Genomic DNA, 17,817 nt, shown 5'->3' with positions numbered 1-17,817 from the left:
TTTTTTTTTTTTTTTTTTTTTTGGATATTTCTGACCTCAACTTGCAAACTCTGAATCTGTGTTCTTCTTCCTTTGAATCTTTTTTTCTTTACAGGAGAAGAATAGTGTCTTCTTTCACCGTCGCATGGCTACAATAAACGATATTGGAGTAGCAGCAGCAATCAATATAGTGACAGCATTCGCTTTTCTCTTAGCTTTTGCTATATTCAGGATTCAACCAGTAAATGACAGAGTCTATTTCCCTAAATGGTATCTCAAGGGCTTAAGAAGTAGCTCTATACAAACAGGTGGCTTTGGAAGCAAATTTATCAACTTGGACTTCAGGTCCTATATTCGATTCCTTAACTGGATGCCTGAAGCTTTAAAAATGCCAGAACCCGAGCTCGTCGATCACGCTGGACTGGATTCTGTTGTCTACTTGAGGATCTACTTACTCGGGTATATATACATACTATATGTATCTCCCTAAGCCCTCTTGTTTTCCTCCTGGTTTTTAAGACTTCTGAGCCATGTGGAAAAATTTTGCAGGCTCAAGATCTTTTTCCCCATAGCTTGTGTTGCTTTTACGACAATGGTGCCTGTTAATTGGACAAACAAGGGATTGGACCGGTTAAGGCATTCTAATATAAGTTTCAGTGATATTGATAAACTCTCGTTATCAAATATACCGAATGGGTCACCTAGGTAAGAGATGCTTCTCCAAGTTTGGTGGCTTTTTATTTTTTCTTTGTCCAATATGTTTCACTCATTGGATCCTCATCTTCTGTAGATTTTGGATGCATTTGTGTGCAGCTTACGCCATCACCTTTTGGACATGCTTTATCCTGAAAAGAGAGTACCAGAATATAGCATTAATGAGGCTACAGTTTCTTGCAAATGACCAAAGGAGACCTAACCAGTTCACTGTAATGAAACTTCGAATCTTTCGATGCTCTTTTGAGTTTTACTTGTGATAGAATAAGCTGAAAACCTGTTTTTTCTTACTGATGTTAGGTGCTGGTAAGAAACATTCCTACAGATCCTCATGAATCAATCTGTGAACTTGTTGAACATTTCTTCAAGGTCAATCATCCAGATCACTACCTCACTTTCCAGGTAAAGTCATCTTCAGGATTTCTGATATGTCCATCCTTGACTCGATTCCTGAGTTGATGATCTTGATCTGTTTTAACTCAGGCAGTCCATGATGCAACCAAACTCTCAGAATTGGTTCTGACGAGGAAACAAATGCAGAATCTGCTCGATTACAATATAAACAAACACATGAGAAATCTAAATAACAGGCCAGTTATTAAGGTAAACTCACATTTGCAAAGCACATAAGCTTACGTTTCTCTTCTGTTCTTCTCTTAAGACTCATCTCCATGTCTGCAAGTAGATGGGATTTCTTGGCTGCTTTGGTGAAGAAGTTGATGGAATCAAGTACTACACGTCTGCCGTCGAGGGTCTAACCAGAGAAGTAAAGCGCTCAACTTAACTACTCTGTGCTATTCTTTTTTATTCCCCAACCTCATTTGCAACATTTAATCAAACTTTCTTTGGATGTTTCAGATCTCTGAGGAGAAACAGAGATTAAGGACCGGCACAAAGTCCATAGTTCCAGCAGCTTTTGTATCTTTCAAGAGCCGTTGGGGAGCAGCGGTTTGTGCTCAAACTCAACAGACAAGAAACCCAACAGAGTGGCTAACCGAGTGGGCTGCGGAGCCACGTGACATCTACTATGACAATCTGGCATTGCCATATGTAGACCTTAAGATAAGGAGGCTCATAGTCGGCGTAGCATACTTCTTCCTCACCTTCTTCTTCATGATACCAATAGCATTTGTACAGTCACTCGCCAACATTGAAGGCATAGAGAAGGCTTTTCCTTTCTTGAAGCCCCTTATAGAAGTGTATGTCTCTGTCTATCTCCCTGAATATATCTACCTGATATGTGCCGGGTTGATTAAAACCTTACGTTGCTTGGTCTTTGTGTATAGGAAATTGTTAAAGTCAATCATCCAAGGTTTCCTTCCTGGAATCGCTTTGAAGATCTTCCTTCTTTTCCTCCCAAGAATACTGATGGAAATGTCCAAATTTGAAGGTTTTGTCAGCACATCCTCATTAGAAAGAAGAGCCGCATCTAGATTCTACATGTTCCAGTTCATTAATGTTTTCCTTGGAAGCATAGTCACCGGGACTGCGTTTCAACAGCTCAACAGCTTCCTTAACCAATCTGCAAACGAGTACGTTCTTTAGACACTCTCCTTGCCTAGATTCACCGGGAAATCTCATATCATTCTGACTTTTTATTTCTGGCAGTATTCCAAAGACAATTGGCGTCTCGATTCCAATGAAAGCGACCTTCTTTATAACATATATAATGGTGGATGGGTGGGCAGGTGTTGCTGGGGAGATACTGAGGTTGAAGCCGCTCATAATCTATCATCTAAAGAACTCCTTCCTCGTGCGAACTGAGAAAGATAGGGAAGAAGCAACTGATCCTGGAACCATAGGATTCAACACCGGTGAGCCTCAAATACAGCTCTACTTTCTTCTCGGTCTCGTTTATGCAACAGTTAGCCCCATCCTTCTTCCCTTTATCCTCGTCTTCTTCGGCCTGGCTTACGTAGTGTACCGTCATCAGGTGAGATAACTGAATCTTTTGCATCCATTTCCTCCAACGTTCGAGCATCATTAAAGTAACAATGAAGGCTTCGTTGCAGGTAATAAATGTGTATAACCAAAAGTATGAGAGTGCAGGGAAGTTCTGGCCTGATGTTCACAGGCGTGTTGTCACCGCACTGATCGTGTCGCAGCTGCTCTTGATGGGTCTTCTCAGCACTAAACACGCTTCTAAGTCCACTCCTTTGCTTCTTGTGCTTCCGTTGCTGACCATTGGGTTCCACATACACTGCAAATGTCGTTACCAACCTGCTTTTGTCACATATCCTTTGCAGGTTAGTTAAAACTTAAGAGACAAAAATAACTGGGTATGTCTAGTAGCTTTGAGTGAAATGTGTAAGCTTACCTTTTCGATGTTCCGAGCAAAAGCAGGAAGCTATGATCAAAGATACACTGGAACGCACACGTGAGCCAAATCTAAACCTCAGGGCATTCCTTCGAGATGCGTATGCCCACCCGGAGTTCAGGGTTGGAGAAAGTTCTGACCAAGAGATGGACTTGGAGAAGGCGAGGTCTGATAAGTCACCAGATTTAGTGGCTACCAAGCGTGGCTCATGGAGGAACACTTCTTTGCCTAGCAAACATAGCTACACAAATTCATTCTGATAGTTGCTTTGTTATACCTCCATTGGTGATTCTTTTATGTCTTAAAGAAGTTTTCCCTTCACTGGAAAAATGTACATAAATCTTCAGGTCAATACCATCTACGATTACATTGATTTCACTCGAATATGTTCTACGATTACATTGGAGGTGGGGATATGATAGCTATAAATCATCAGGTCAGTGCCATCTATGATTACATTGATTTCACTCGAAAATGTTCTTCCCGTAAGTGTCTAGAAGTGGCTGAAGTGTTTTACGTCCATCAGCACGAGCAAGAAGTTGACGCAGCCTGCATTTAACACCTTCGTTTGGGGTAAATTTCCTATCGAGCATGCTCTCAAGAAGCAGAACTGCATCTTTAACCTTGTTCTCTTCAAGGAAGCCAGATATAATAGTGTTAAACGAAACAGAATCAGGTGAACAACCCTTAGGCTCTAATTCAAAGAACAATGCTCTGGCTTCTGATAGCATCTTATGTTTGCAGAGGGCATCAATAATTATGTTGTATGTTACGACATTTGCTACCAATCCCATGTTTGGGAGTTCACCAAAGAGTCTCTTTGCTTCCTCCAGTTTCCCATTTTTTAGCAGACCACTGATGAGAGCATTGAACTGATATATGTCAGGAGAATGACCAGACTTCCCTATTGCATTGAAGATTCCTTGCGCGGCATCTAAATCCCCAGCTAGACAAGAAGCGTGTATTAATGAAGTGTATGTATAATTGTCTGGTTTCAGACCCTCACATGTCATTCGTCTTAAAATGTCAATGGCTTCCTCTATTTTCCCATACTTGCAATAGCCACCGATCATTATATTGTACGTAATGACATCAGGCACCAAACCCTTGTCCGGGATCTCATCAAAAAGTCTCTTCGCATCAGCCACTTTTCCATTTTTCATCATACCATCGATGAGAGCACCGAATTGGTTTATGCTTCGAGTATGACCAGTTGCATAAAAGATTTCTTGGGCGAAGTCCCAATTTCCTGCCTGGCTTAAACCATGTATTAGCGTCGTGTATGAACCATCGCACAGTCTCTTCCCCTCACGTTGCATTCGTCTTAACAGTCTTCTTGCTTCTTCAAAATATTCTTTTTTAACCAAACAGTCAATGAGAACACTGTACTGCTGTATGCTTGGAGAGCAATCAGACTTGCATATTGCATCGACGACTTCTTTAGCGACTTCTGAATCTCCAGCTTGGTTAACAACGTGGATTAATGCTGCGTATGTATAAATATCTGCTTTCAACCCTTTACAATCCATTTCTCTTATTAGCTGGACGGCTTCCTCAATTTTCCCATTCTTGCAATAGCCACTAATCATTATATTGTAAGTAGCAACATCAAGCCTAACGTCGCGATGCCTCATCGATTTGAACAACTCAGTTGCGTCCGTAAGCCTACACCCTTTAAATAAACCATCCAACAGAGAGTGATATGTTTCTACGTTAGGCTCTGGACCTCGCTTGATCATTGAGTCATATATATCAATCGCCTCATTCACCTTACTGACTTTGCAAAGACGATGTATCAAAATATTATAAGTGTAAACATCAGGTGATACACCTTTGCTCACCATTTCCTTGATCATCTCTGTAACATCATCCCACAAACCCGCTTTGGATAATCCAGAGATGAAAGAGTTATAAATGAACAGATCAGGAGAGAGATCCCTTGAGTAATCATCTCATCGAAATATTTAAGCGCCTCGTTAAACCTCCCTGAGGTACTCAGTGCAGTAATCATCATCCTAAAAGCCAATATATCAGGAGAAACTCCACTCGCAGTCATCTCTTCAAACACAGCCATAGCTTCGTCTAGTGACTTGTTCCTAATGAAGGTGCCGATTACGAAACTGTAGATAACCACATCACTCTTAAAACCGGAAGCAATCATCCTTCTATGCAAACTTAGAGCAGTACCAGTCTCGCCAAACTCACAGAGGTTAACAATAAGACAATCATAGAGAGAATCATCAACCGTAACACCTCTCTGAGACATTTTATCAAACACTTAAAGTGCATCAATCACTCTCCCTTGAGAACACAAACTAAGCACCAAACTGTCAGCTGTTACCAAATCAGGCTCAAACCCTCTTTTAATCATATCACTCAGAACACAAAACCCAGAATCAAACTGCTTCAAATGGCGAAACACGTTAATCAGAATATTCAAAGTACACAAATCAGGCTCGATAATAACACCCTCCTCGTGTCTCAACATCCTCTTATACATCGAAACTACTTCCTTAGATCCTTGAAGCTTCATCATTGAACCGAACAAGTGATTGAAAGTGTCAATCAAAGGTATGGGTTTTGTCTCCAGAAGCTTGTCGAAGTAAAGCAGAGCATCTTCAAGGTTTAGTTTACCAGTCTTGCATTGTCGGTACACCTGAAGTTCAAGTTTGCTTCTTTCGGTATTCGATTGAAAGAAGGATGATAGTGACGAGATTAAGCGACGGCAAGGTTTGGCTCCTCTTCCAAAATGCTCTTTAGCTCATAAACTCTATAAATTTGGAGGAAAAGGAGATTACCTTGAATGGGAGAAACACATGGAGGATTGGTTCTACTACAAGGATATCCCTGGAAATGAGAGATTAGCTTTTGCACTTACCCAACTCACAGGAAACACTTACAAATGGTGGTTGCAAGAAATTGATGACCGTTGGTATTACAAGGAGCCAAATATCACAATGTAGAGAGATCTTAAGAAGCTTCTAAGGAACAAGTATGCTCCACAAGTGCTACACCGTGCTCCCCAAGCTAATTCCACAATCCAAAAAGTTCCTGAAAAGAAACCAGCCTTAGTTCCATATCAAAAGAAAACCCCAAAATGTGTGGAGACAAAGACGCAATTAGATCTTTTTGAGGAATTGACCAAGTACTTTATCGAGAAGATGAAGCCTAAGTCATCATCTCAGCCAAAGAAGGTCCCTCACCATATTGATGTTCACAAGAAAAGTCTAAATTTGTCACTTGAATCATATGGAGAACCAAAGCAATGTAAGTCTTCTACACTTTCAAAATCCAAAGAAGTATTTGATCAAGGTTTTGAAAATTCTAATTTTCTATATTAAGAATTATTTTAAAATAAACTATTAGGATTTGACATGTCATTCATCAAAAAAAAAAAAAAAATTCCAGAATTTTTTAGAAAAAGGAAAATTTTAAATTTATGGAAATAAAAGAACAATGCACAATATCCCACATCGGCTAGAAAAGTTTTAGACAATGGTTCAAAACTAATATATTAATTGCTTCCAACAACGAATGAGCAGGAAAGCTTGATTTATCAAGCGTCCCAGTTTAAAAATTATTCGGTTTAATCTGGTCTTTTATTTGATCAAATTAAAACTTTAAAAAGTTTCAAAAAAATATTATAATTTTTAAAATTCTTAAAAGTTTAAATATTATAAATATTGAAACTTTTAAAAAGTTTTTAAATATTATACTTTGTAAATTTTTAAAATTTAAAATATTATAAATATTGAAACTTTTAAAAAGTTTTTAAATATTATACTTTGTAAATTTTTAAAATTTAAAATATTATAAATATTGAAACTTTTTAAAAGGTTCAAATTTTATATTTCGAAACCTTTTAAAAGTTTAAAATACTATAAATATTGATGTAAAACATAAATTATCTTATTTATCTACGTTTGTGCTTTTTCTTTCTTATGAGCTACAAAATATATTTTTGTGTATGATTTTATAGATGAGTTGATATTCTTTCATTAACTTTTTATTTTTGGGTCTAAGGAAAGGATTGACATCGCAAGACCTTGATTTGATGTTTGAGTCAAGTTTTGGAGTTTAAAGAAGAAAGATGGATAATAAACACACATGTTTTATTATCTATACATAGGCATGACCAGAGTTACGGTTGTCACGGTTATGGTTTATTAACCATCGGTTATGGTTAGAAATATTGTTTAACCTTAACTATAACCGTTTAATAAACGGTTAAACGGTTAAACGATTACGTTTAAATACAGTTCCAGTTCAAGCGGTTACGGTTATATACGGTTACGGTTATTTGAGAATATGATACAGTTGATATTATTTGATGATATAACATAATTGATATTATTTATTTTTAATTAATATGTTCTTATAGTGTATTCATATTTCTATATATCATATGATTCATATTAAGTAAATAATTATTAGTATATTTTATTATGTTTTTAAAATATTATAAACCAAGTAAGGATTTTGGTTGGAGAAGATTATAAACGTGTGGATCTAAAACAAAATAAGTATATAGATAAAATTATCAATAATTGGATGCATGTGTTAACTATGCTGCTTTTCATGAATTTCATAAATTTTATGAGAAAATAAATAATTTTGTTCTTGGAGTTTGATGGGTTAATAAGTTGTGTGGTAGTCTAAAAAAAGATTTATCAGTGGAAGAATGTGAAGAAGTTGACGAGTAAGAAAAAGAAAAAAATTTATAACGAAGAACCAGATGGTAAAAGTAATAATGAAAATTATCACAAATTTTGACAATGAAAACGATATACTAATTTAATTTTTTATAAAATAATATTTTATTATTGTAATTAATCATATATAATTTTCATCAAAATATATCTAATAAACCCACGCATAGCGTGGGTTCAAAACCTAGTAACAATTAAAAGGAATATGTGCAATGAATCTCATGGCAAACTAATTATATATTTGGCAAACTAAATTGGTTTCGTCTATTGTGTGTATAACTATTGGTGATAGGATTACCGAATTTGGCAAACTAAATTGGTTTCGTTCACTAGCTTTGAACAATGAGCCTTTACTTTATGTAACTAAGTTTTGAACACTTGATCCTCACTCGCTTTGAACAATGACCAGTAACCCATTAGTGATAGTATTACCGAATTTAGTTACTCTCAACAAAGATATCCCTGCATTGATATTGGCATTCAGCATTCTTCATCAACGTTAGTTCGTTAATTACGTAGAAAAGTCTACCTTTCTTGGGATAATGATCTAAACTTAAATATAAGAGATTGCGTAGTGTGAGCCATTGTTGATTGAAGCTATGTCATTGCACATGGGTTAGAAAACTAAATGCTTCTATAAAGTCCGATTGTGAGAAGCAAGAAACCAAGAGATAGAGATACACGTGATGTTACCATGATTAAGTGTATAAACGTTGAGCATCCCAAATAGATAGATATCTTGGCTAATATGTTTCATTGTTCCTGTCCATATTTTTCCAACCAGAGATGTTTTCTAAAGTATATCTTGTTTCAATGTAAGCACAGTTAAAAACAAAAACAAGAAAAGAAAGGAACAAAAATTCTTTGACTTATTTATTGAAGGACTCATGAGATATGAAGATTTAAAATTTGAGATTGTAACGTAACTTTAAGTCAAGAAGCCATCAAAATGTATTGGATCTTGAAACGACCGACCCTTGTTTGATTATCTTAGACTACGAAGATATGCATCGACCGACGCATGCTCGACATAACACAAAAACCCTAGAGTTTACGCGCCGTCCTCGCATCTGCATCGATCGACGCACAAAGTGCATCGACCGATGCAATGCCGAGCAACGTTTTCCTCCGAAGCTTCTCGCCGGATCTTCATTCCTGCAACCACGAAACTCGATCCCAAGCCACAAGAAAGCTTCCTAACGTCCCAAATAACAATCTAACCAGCCTAACAACACATAACAAGCAAATCAGAGAGATCTCTAGCTTAGATAAGTCATGGTCATGCACTTACCTTTGCCACAGAAGAATCTGAACCTCTAACAAGCAAGAACAAGCCTCTAGGAAGCTCCTACAATGATCCGAGCTACAGATCTCACCAAGAAACGCCACAAATCTCCAGAAATCACCAGGAACTCTCAATAACTTTTTCTCTCTTTTCGTTTCTCTCAAAAACAGCCACAACCCACAAATGAGACAAAACTCGCGTTAAGGGTTTTTCCTTCACCCAAAACGCAGCGTTTGACTTAAGTCAATACGCAGAGAAACAACCTTGCATCGACCGATGCAAAATTTTCATCGACCGATGCAACTCCCAAACCGGGATTCTTGTTCACGGATGTTACAGATCTCATGGTGATTAATTAGGTCTAAGATATGTTTATTAAGAAAACTAGATTATGTCTAAGATATATCATTATGTCTCACCCGATGTGCGAGGTTAATTTTAAAATACAAGTAAAATAATGATAAAGAGATATATTAAAAAAAATATATAAGTAAAAACTATCTTGTGAAAAACGTAGACACACTTTCAATTAAAGAAACAAGTTATTATTTTTCTTTGTCTTAATATACTAATTTACATTTCAATATTTTTCATTTACATTGTAACGTTTATCATAATAGTAACAAAATTTTCAAACACCAATTTTATTGTCAAATATTCATCATTTTTACTATTTTGAAATCTCAAAAAAAATAATTTCATAATGTTCGTCTAAAATTTGATTACACAATTTCTTCAGAAAATATATTACATGCAAACCATCGGTTAAACCGTCATTTTATTTCCATCATTTACAAATATACTACCTACTTTTCAACACTAAAAATATCTTTTTACACTGTCAACATTAACCGGCGAAGAATGCTTTTTACCACAACTTCCAAAATATCTCTACAGCACGCATTAAGTCAACTATGTATCTTTACTTTCACATTTTTATAGTTTCTTCTACATTAAAATTATTAGCTCAAAAATATTACGAATAAAATATGTAATATAGCAGTAATTGATATAAAAATTATAAGAAATATTAAGATAAAAAATATATATACTCAATTACGTTGAGTCTATGAGACTATGACAACCCAATAAAAATTGAAGAATTAAGAGAAAATTAATTTCACATAGTTTATAGAAAACTAGATTAGGACCCGTCCGATGTGCGGGTTTAAAATTTTAAAAATAAAATAAAATTTATCAAAAAATATAAAGTAAGTATTTCTAGTAAGTAAAAAATATCTATAAAAGTAAATAGATACACTGAAGTGTCCAATGTAAATATCTGGTGTAAAAGGTGCGACTCTGTAGTTGAGACTATTAATCACTTTTTTTTTGAATGCCCTCACTCGTGGGAAGTTTAGGATTTATCTCTAACTCCGGTCTCATCAGGGGATTTTCCATATTAGTCGGTGTACTCAAATTTGGATTTTGTTTTCTGGAGGGATGTACAGGGTGATTCTGATCAACTTCTTCAATTACCATGATTTTTATGGGCAATCTGGAAGGCCATAAAAAAAATTAAAGTTTAGAGATCGAGACAAATTATATAATTGCTCAGGTTTTGGGCGATAAGTTAGCTTGGAAAGAGGCGCTATCTTTTATGGCGGTCATGTCGGCTCCATCTCCATCCTCGGATGTTTCTTCACCTTGTTGTCAAATTGATGGTTCTTGGAAAGCAACCAATGAGCATTCATGATTGGGCTGGAAGTGTTGCGTTGGTGAGGAGCGAACTTCATTGTTGGGGGCCAAGTGTCTAAGACAGAGCCCCTCTCCCCTACATTCAGAGTTAGAAGCGTTGTTGTGGGCCATGGAGCGCATACGTGTTGAGTTTACTCACTATGATGCATTCCCCTGAATATTGGCCATCCTTCTTCAACTTGCTTGATGAGTTTAATTCGTTGGAGTTTTTTCCACTATTCTCCATCTCTTGGATCCCGCATGCGACAAATTTGAAGGCGAATTATCTTGCCCGTGTTTCGCATTCTCTTATCTTTGAAGTTCTTTTGTAAACCCCTTCCCTCTGGCTTGGGCAACTTACCGAAGAAATTCCTTTTACTTTATTGTTTGTTTGAAAAAAAATAGATACACTTTTAGTTAAAGAAAATAGTTGTTGATGAGTTCAAAAGTATTTAAATTAAATTAAATTTAACAAAGAATATATATTTAATAATTTTCGTAAGTAAAAAACAATGTATAAAAGTAAAGAGATAAACTTTTAGTTATAGAAAATAGTTGTTTTTTTTTTTTTGCTATAATACACTTATGTATACCATTTACAAATGTACTGTCTACATTACCACTAAAAGTTTATTTGTACCCGCAAATATATTTTATTATTAAAATATACTCTTTAGTCTTAACTACTACCAACACATTATCTTTATGAACACATTAAATAACCTATTATATGTCTTTTCACTTTAACATTTTTATAGTTACAAAAACGCATACGTTTAATCTTACATACTCCTATCATATATATTACAATAGCAGTCTTTTGAATAAATTATTTGATTGGTGAAAAAAATATGAGACGATCTATTTTTTTTTTTACTTCAACAATCTTTTTTTTTATGTAAAGGTGAGTATTTACATTTTTTTTAGAAACAGTAACTAATTGTATAATTTTTACAATCATTTTTTTTATCTTATATAAAAAGTAATATTTTTCTTGTAATATAGCAACTAAAAATTAAAATAAGTAAACAATATTATAATTTTGAATTTTTTGGTGTATATCTCTATATATATTATATTATAATTAGTTTTTAAATAAATTTAGGTTTTATTTTATCTATTTACTTTTATATAAAACCTTTTTAGGTTAGGTTTTGAATTTTTATATTTTTATTTTTTAAAATTTTAATAATGAATTGACATGTGTCAACATCTGAATGATATAATTGACACATGTCACGATCTTGTTAATAAGTAATATTGTCATCAAGGTTTATATAATAAGATTATAAGCACAATGCAATATGAGTATGTAATTTTGTAAAGATGAAAATATAAATTTTTTTAAAAAAGACAGAAAATTTTATTTTAAATCATTACATATTTCAAATTAGTCAAGAAAATTATAAAAAATAATGTAAAATTTTCAATGATATATCTATCATACATGTCGTGATCTGAAATTCTAAGCACATTGATACACGATAGATCAAAATAATTCAAACATTCAAGCAGAAATCAAAATAGATAATCTAAAAATATTGGAACATTATAAACACGATTACCTCTTGGATAGATGCCATCATAAGTCATTAAACCAGTAATGTGTAACGACCCGGTTTTAGAATTAAACCGTGAGGCCCAAACCGAGTCGATTAGTGAGTCAAGCCCGAAACAAACCCTATTTTCTCTGCGTGTGCATAAAAAGAGAACACAAACTTCGAGACAGGTCACAGAAACCCTTAGCCGTCACGTTCCACGGTAAGCCTCCGCATAACTCGAGTCTTTAGTTTCGTATGGTTTTGGGAACAGCCCTAACTCGAACCTTGTTGCGAACCCTTGTAGCACCACTAGAGACACCGGAGATTGTCACCGCGCTCAGCCTGTGCCGCCGTGTGAAACGTCTTCACCGGAGAGGTAAGACCCGTGAACCAAACCTGAGAACTATGTTGTGTTTTCATAGATTGTTGGAACCAATCTAATCACCAAGCTTGAACCACCGCAGATCTGTGTTGCCGAGTCCTCCACTTCGCCGTTCAGTTCGTCAAGTCAAGCCGTCGAGAAAGGTTGCTGAAAGAGGTAACGACAAAGCTTTACGTCTCGTGTTGTTGTCGTTGTTAGGTTGTTCGTTTATAGCTAAACCAATATTTAACCAACTAAACCAGAAAATTATGGAACGTACGTGCATGAGTTGTTTATGGTGTCATGCATGGTTAATTACGTACGTTGTCGATGACGTTGGATAATTTAATAATGGTGAGTCGTGTGTATTGTGGCTGGTTTAGGAATCGGTAATAAACGGGGAGCATGTGGTCGTACGTGCATTAAATTGTGGTGATATAAGTTATTAGATCGTTAGTTTGATTTAATTATTAAACTACATCTAACTAATTTATTTGTGAAGTACCAGCACAATTAAGTCAGTTTCGGTTATTAGATTAAATAAGTGACTAATATTGGAATATAATCATTGAGATTGTTGTTGGATTGGATTTGTGTTGTTGCTGGTCTTTAGGAGAATCAACCCAATTTGCTAAGGTGAGGACTAGTTGGTGTCTTTTTTATATACCGATATGTTTAGATAATTACTTAGTTTAAGGTTAAGCCAAGTATACTTATAGATTATATATATATAAATAATTTTAGTTGATTGTTGAGTATATAATAATAATATATATAATATATATTTATTACATAAAATGTAAGGAAAAAGAATTAGTAATAGGATTTGAAATTTAAAAGAACTAGATATTTTAAAACGGATTGTGTGGTGTGTGATATGCATGTTTGGGTGATAAAATAATTGTTTGAGTGTGAGGAGGAAATGTGCTAAGGCACGAAGGAGCGGGTGAACCGCGGAGAGTCCTGCAAGGAGAAATCTTTGTAATTGTGTGGTGGTCTAACCGCGTGGTTTGCAGGTAGATTAGGATGGCTGACGAGCCGACATGTGTGCAATGCTAGGAACAAGTGCAAGAGGCGCTTGTGGTCCGTAAGCATGAGCACGAGTGATTGATGCTAGGACGAAGTGCAAGAGGCATGGAGGTTCCGTAAGCATGATGCATGAAGAAGTGCGAAAGCATGAGGGATCTGATAATGAGGATAGCTTGTGATGACACTTTGTATCTGACCCGCCAAGGGCGGTGATGGGATGTAGTCCCATTTTCTTGGTGTGTGTGTGTCGTTGACACATGTTTGACTGCTTGTGTTAGGTTTAGACTTTGTGATTGTCTAAGCGTGTTTGTGTACGGAGACTTCGTGAGCCCTAAGGCTTGCCCTCGCTGAGTAATCTTAGATTGCTCACCCCTCTCTTTCTCTTGCAGGTAACTATGAGGAGTAACTTTCTCTTGCAAGTAACCATGAGGAGTAGTTGTTAGAGTTGGTGTTGGTGTTAGGAGCTGGAGTTTGTTCTTTTATTATTCGTTGTTGGTCTTTGAAATTGAACTGGTTGTTAGTTTCGGTTTAACCTTTAAAGGATGATTTGAAGGACGTTTAAGTTGAATTAATGGATTTTTTGGTTATTTTCGGTTAAGTATGGTTTACTTGTGGTATAAGTTAACCTGTGACATGCCATGGAAACTGGGTGTTACAAATGAATCAATTAACCAACAAGAATTCCAAAACCAGATTATCATAGATAAAAAAAAAAAAAAAAAATCAAAATCAACAATAAGCAACAATTTCAACGAGTAAATCAACAACCTAACCAACATGCAACTAGCCATGGTTCCAGTTATAAAACAAGCATAAAACAACAACATCCAACGAGACCCTACATCTCCTCTCTTCGGCATAATAATACGATCACAATTTACTTTTACATGTATCACAAGGAAAAGATGCATATGTATCCCTGTTCTAAAAATCGTTTAAGATGGCTGAATCCTCGCTAGAAAGGCGTTGGAATTTTGTTGTAATCGGAAGTTGAATATAAATAAATTATTTGCTCTTTTCAACTTAAGAAATCAAATGTATTTGAGTAGATCTATTGATTTTGAATTAAAAATTTAAAGAAAAAGAAAGAGCAATGTGAATAAAATAGGCCGCCATCTAGGGATGCAAAAATAGAAGGAAGAAATGTTTTATACCCTTTAAAACTCATGACTTTTTAGAACCCGAACAACAGCCGAAACCAATACACCAGTTCTAATTTATGTAGTTTGTATCTAAATAATTAATATATACATAAAATTAGGTTCCGATTAATCCCTGATTTTTATGTTGAACGCTAGATCCACTTCAGCCGCCCGACTAGAACCTAACGATTTGTTAATAAAAAATAAATCTATATTAACATTTTTGAAGTACATTTTGGTTTATGGCTTTTAAGTTTTACTTATTTAATTTGTTTTTTACAACATTAACCCCTAAAATAATTCCATAAATAACATTGCAGAGAAACTCAAATACTAAACTTTCTTAAATTGACCAACATTTGTTACATTATTGTCATAAAATCTTAACAACATCTATACATTCCAATTTTTCCAAAAACAACTCTACCCATTAAAATTTTAACCCATTAAATTTCCAAAACTATTTTTATGGATGCTAGAATCTCTCATATTTAAATGATATACAACAGATTTTTCATAACAAAAGTTTACAATCTCCATAATTATATTAACATTAATAAATTTCCTAAACCGAAAATCCAATTATAAAGTGTCACATTAAATATGTTGAAAACTCTCCATATAATTTGGTTTATTTTTTATTTTTTGAGGAAGTACCAAAAAAATTAAAATTCTATTAATTATCATAAACTATATATATTGACATGAAAAAATTATAAACTATAAAAAATGCTAATTTGGTAAAATAATTAACATAATTAAACTTGATAAAAAAACTTATTTTGATTATTTTTTTACGCAAAAACTTATTTTGATTTTGATGAAACGGGTTGGCATTAATCTCATATAGGGAGTTATTGTTTTTTTTAAAACACTTTTAGATGTGTGCAGGGAGATAAATTTATTATTAGATTATACATATACCACACGGGTTAAAACCTTGAAAACACTACAAAAATCTTATACTTTGAATACTTATATCAAATACGTGTAAAATTTTATATTTTAAAATTAATAAAATAACAAATAAATACAATATAAATTTTAAATTTTTAAAATTAAAAATATTGTCCGGCGGTGTACCGCGGGTTAAATCCTAGTATTATAATAAATACTTAGTAAGGTGATCCTCCAATCAACTGGACTATACACACAAGTCACTTGACACAATCATAATCAACAATCACAAAACAATCAAACCATGCAACAAAATAACATAATCGGCGCCTGATGTTTACTATTATATTATTATATCGAAACTAATTGAAACCGAATATACAACCAAACCAAAATCGAATGGTTAACCAAATGCATATGCCAACTAGTAGTTGCTATGCAAATGAAGCCGTACTAACCAACATTTAATTCTAATATCAATAACGTTTTGTATTCTATGGAACTAGTTGTTTTCTCCCTTTCGTTAGAGGTATGGTATCTCAAAAGTTGAAAACCCTCTTTTGTTTCTTCACTAGCAAGTATCAACCAAAGTGGAAGGATAACAAATTCTTTCATGGATGAATTCATCATCGATCGTCTATTTAATTAATATTTCACATGCATCTGTTTGTTGGGTGTTCTACGGTTGTGCGGCCCGGCAATTAATTAAAAGATCTATTGCAGAAAAAAAAACGCAAGAGCTTAGGGAAATACTCAGGTAATTCAGAATTTTACATAACATAATTGCTACGATTAATTAAGAACTCATCTAAAACTCAAATCGCAATAGTAATATAAACCAGATTTCACTACGGAAATTATCTATGTAAAAACCATAAAGAGTCACATAGAAAGAACAAGCAGCATCCAAGAGGACCAAGACTACTACAGAGAGACTCATAAGTTTAGGGAGTAATTATATTTATGACCCACAAAGAAAAGCGACATAGCCCTCTCTTTCCACACCTACAAGGCTTGAACACTGGTTTGTGGGAAGGTTGTTCCTGGTGGGACGTAGCCAAGTTCTATCCAACGTGCTTCTTCTTTAGCAAAATCCTGTCAGAAGATACGAATTGAATGAGCACAAGATAAATATGGGTACAAGTCATGGGCATCAAACATGCTTCTCAAAAGTACACACTAACCTCGAGCGTCTCACATTTGTAACCAGTTACTTCTAGATCTGCCAAGAAGCGTGCCACGCTGAGAAGGTATATGAAGATGACAATATCAGAAAGTTTATAACCACAGCGCGCAAGTAATGATGATATAATACAAGGGAAAACACACTCTCGTATACCTAATACGCTCTTCCTCAGGAATTGAAGGGAAGACTTCAAGAGCCTGAACCAACTCTCCACGCAACACAAGTCTCTGGTACGCAATCAAACTTGTAGGTAAAGTATAACCAAACAAGCTGTAAACAATCAAATTTGGCAAAAAAAAAAAAAAAGTCAGAAAGTTAAAACGACAAAACAGTCGTCAGCAGTGATCTTTGTAAAACATCTGCTCACTTAAACTCTTCGTCCATTAGATAAACCCGACTTGGATTAGCGGGAGACACCATCAATGACATAGGACGAGGCAGAAAACACATTACCGTTGCCTGTAATTTAAGAGTTGTAAATACAAGATTGTACCTAACAAATTAAAAACACAACAATTTTCTTAAAACCAGAGCCTCTTTACCTCAGAACGACCACCAACACAGTAGGTAAGCTCATCATGCTCAGTGATATAGATAAAACAATTCATAACCCATACGCCATCTAGAACACATTTATCTTCGGCTACACTGAGAGTTTTACCACCTTCGCAATTGAGGTCAAGGATTTTTAACGATGAATCACCGGCAATTGCAACGAGATCATCACTTTCAGAACAATATATATTCCGAGTCTGTAGCAAGAAAACATTAGCCGTGAATAGGAAGAGACTTTGTGGCAGAAAAGAGCGGTAATTTTAACAACTTACTTTGACGGTAACATCTACTCGCGAAATGACCACACATTTCTCCCAATCATAGAAGTCAATGAAATCACTTGAGCTCACTGCCAAATACGTCCCACCAAAAATGCGCTCTACTGAGTAAGGAGGTGTCACAGTCCCCTTCTTCTGCACACATAT

At 35.0% G+C, this 17,817-nt stretch overlaps 4 protein-coding genes across 10 annotated transcripts in view; 2 read left to right on the top strand and 2 right to left on the bottom strand.

Moving 5' to 3' along the window:
* The window catches only part of LOC104732104 (CSC1-like protein At4g15430), a 6,997-nt gene extending 6,892 nt beyond the window's left edge, over positions 1-105 (top strand). Inside the window, exon 6 of the mRNA XM_019233601.1 lies at positions 95-105. Within this exon, the coding sequence (XP_019089146.1) occupies positions 95-105 (11 nt within the window). The remainder of the gene's footprint in view (positions 1-94) is intronic.
* Positions 69-3,383, top strand: LOC104732105 (CSC1-like protein At4g15430). Of its 2 annotated transcripts, none has more exons than XM_010451634.2 (11): positions 69-438; positions 529-684; positions 770-905; positions 994-1,095; positions 1,177-1,296; positions 1,379-1,459; positions 1,552-1,892; positions 1,980-2,225; positions 2,302-2,626; positions 2,706-2,939; positions 3,034-3,383. In XM_010451634.2, the coding sequence occupies exons 1-11, from the start codon at positions 125-127 to the stop codon at positions 3,268-3,270; spliced, it is 2,292 nt and encodes a 763-aa protein (XP_010449936.1). In that variant the 5' UTR covers positions 69-124; the 3' UTR covers positions 3,271-3,383. The 2 variants fall into 2 exon arrangements, with proteins under 2 accessions (XP_010449936.1, XP_010449938.1); XM_010451636.2 differs by having other exon boundaries at positions 71-438; positions 3,037-3,383.
* On the bottom strand, positions 3,475-5,543 carry LOC104732106 (pentatricopeptide repeat-containing protein At1g63400-like). Its single transcript, XM_019233600.1, has 3 exons — positions 5,352-5,543; positions 5,006-5,267; positions 3,475-4,892 (listed from the first exon to the last, which is right to left on the bottom strand). The coding sequence occupies exons 1-3, from the start codon at positions 5,541-5,543 to the stop codon at positions 3,475-3,477; spliced, it is 1,872 nt and encodes a 623-aa protein (XP_019089145.1).
* LOC104732102 (coatomer subunit beta'-1-like) overlaps positions 16,448-17,817 on the bottom strand; it is a 5,127-nt gene continuing 3,757 nt past the window's right edge. For 5 of the 6 annotated variants that reach the window (XM_010451630.2, XM_010451628.2, XM_010451627.2 and 2 more), the window contains 6 exons: positions 17,665-17,805; positions 17,380-17,589; positions 17,205-17,296; positions 16,991-17,107; positions 16,836-16,893; positions 16,603-16,746 (listed from right to left, as the gene is read on the bottom strand). In XM_010451630.2, coding sequence (XP_010449932.1) covers positions 16,657-16,746; positions 16,836-16,893; positions 16,991-17,107; positions 17,205-17,296; positions 17,380-17,589; positions 17,665-17,805 — 708 coding nt within the window. In that variant the 3' untranslated portion in view covers positions 16,603-16,656. Of the gene's footprint in view, positions 16,747-16,835; positions 16,894-16,990; positions 17,108-17,204; positions 17,297-17,379; positions 17,590-17,664; positions 17,806-17,817 lie in introns of all 6 variants that reach the window. The other variant, XM_010451626.1, reaches the window with a different exon arrangement.

This window comes from Camelina sativa, chromosome 12 (genome assembly GCF_000633955.1).
Source record: "Camelina sativa cultivar DH55 chromosome 12, Cs, whole genome shotgun sequence".
Lineage (NCBI taxonomy): Eukaryota > Viridiplantae > Streptophyta > Magnoliopsida > Brassicales > Brassicaceae > Camelina > Camelina sativa.
Note: the sequence above shows the minus strand (reverse complement) of the source record. Positions and strands in the feature narration are given on the sequence as shown.

Bases quoted from the DNA above. Each gene is read 5' to 3' on its own strand.
- LOC104732106 (XM_019233600.1), bottom strand. From the start codon at position 5,543: ATGAAGCTTCAAGGATCTAAGGAAGTAGTTTCGATGTATAAGAGGATG. The intron at 5,268-5,351 runs GTAACAGCTGAC...AAAATGTCTCAG, and splicing joins GAGGGTTTGAGCCTGATTTG to AGAGGTGTTACGGTTGATGA. The intron at 4,893-5,005 runs GTACCTCAGGGA...GATTATCCAAAG, and splicing joins GATGATGATTACTGCACTGA to CGGGTTTGTGGGATGATGTT.
- LOC104732105 (XM_010451634.2), top strand. From the start codon at position 125: ATGGCTACAATAAACGATATTGGAGTAGCAGCAGCAATCAATATAGTG. The intron at 1,096-1,176 runs GTAAAGTCATCT...GTTTTAACTCAG, and splicing joins ATCACTACCTCACTTTCCAG to GCAGTCCATGATGCAACCAA. The intron at 2,226-2,301 runs GTACGTTCTTTA...TATTTCTGGCAG, and splicing joins CTTAACCAATCTGCAAACGA to TATTCCAAAGACAATTGGCG.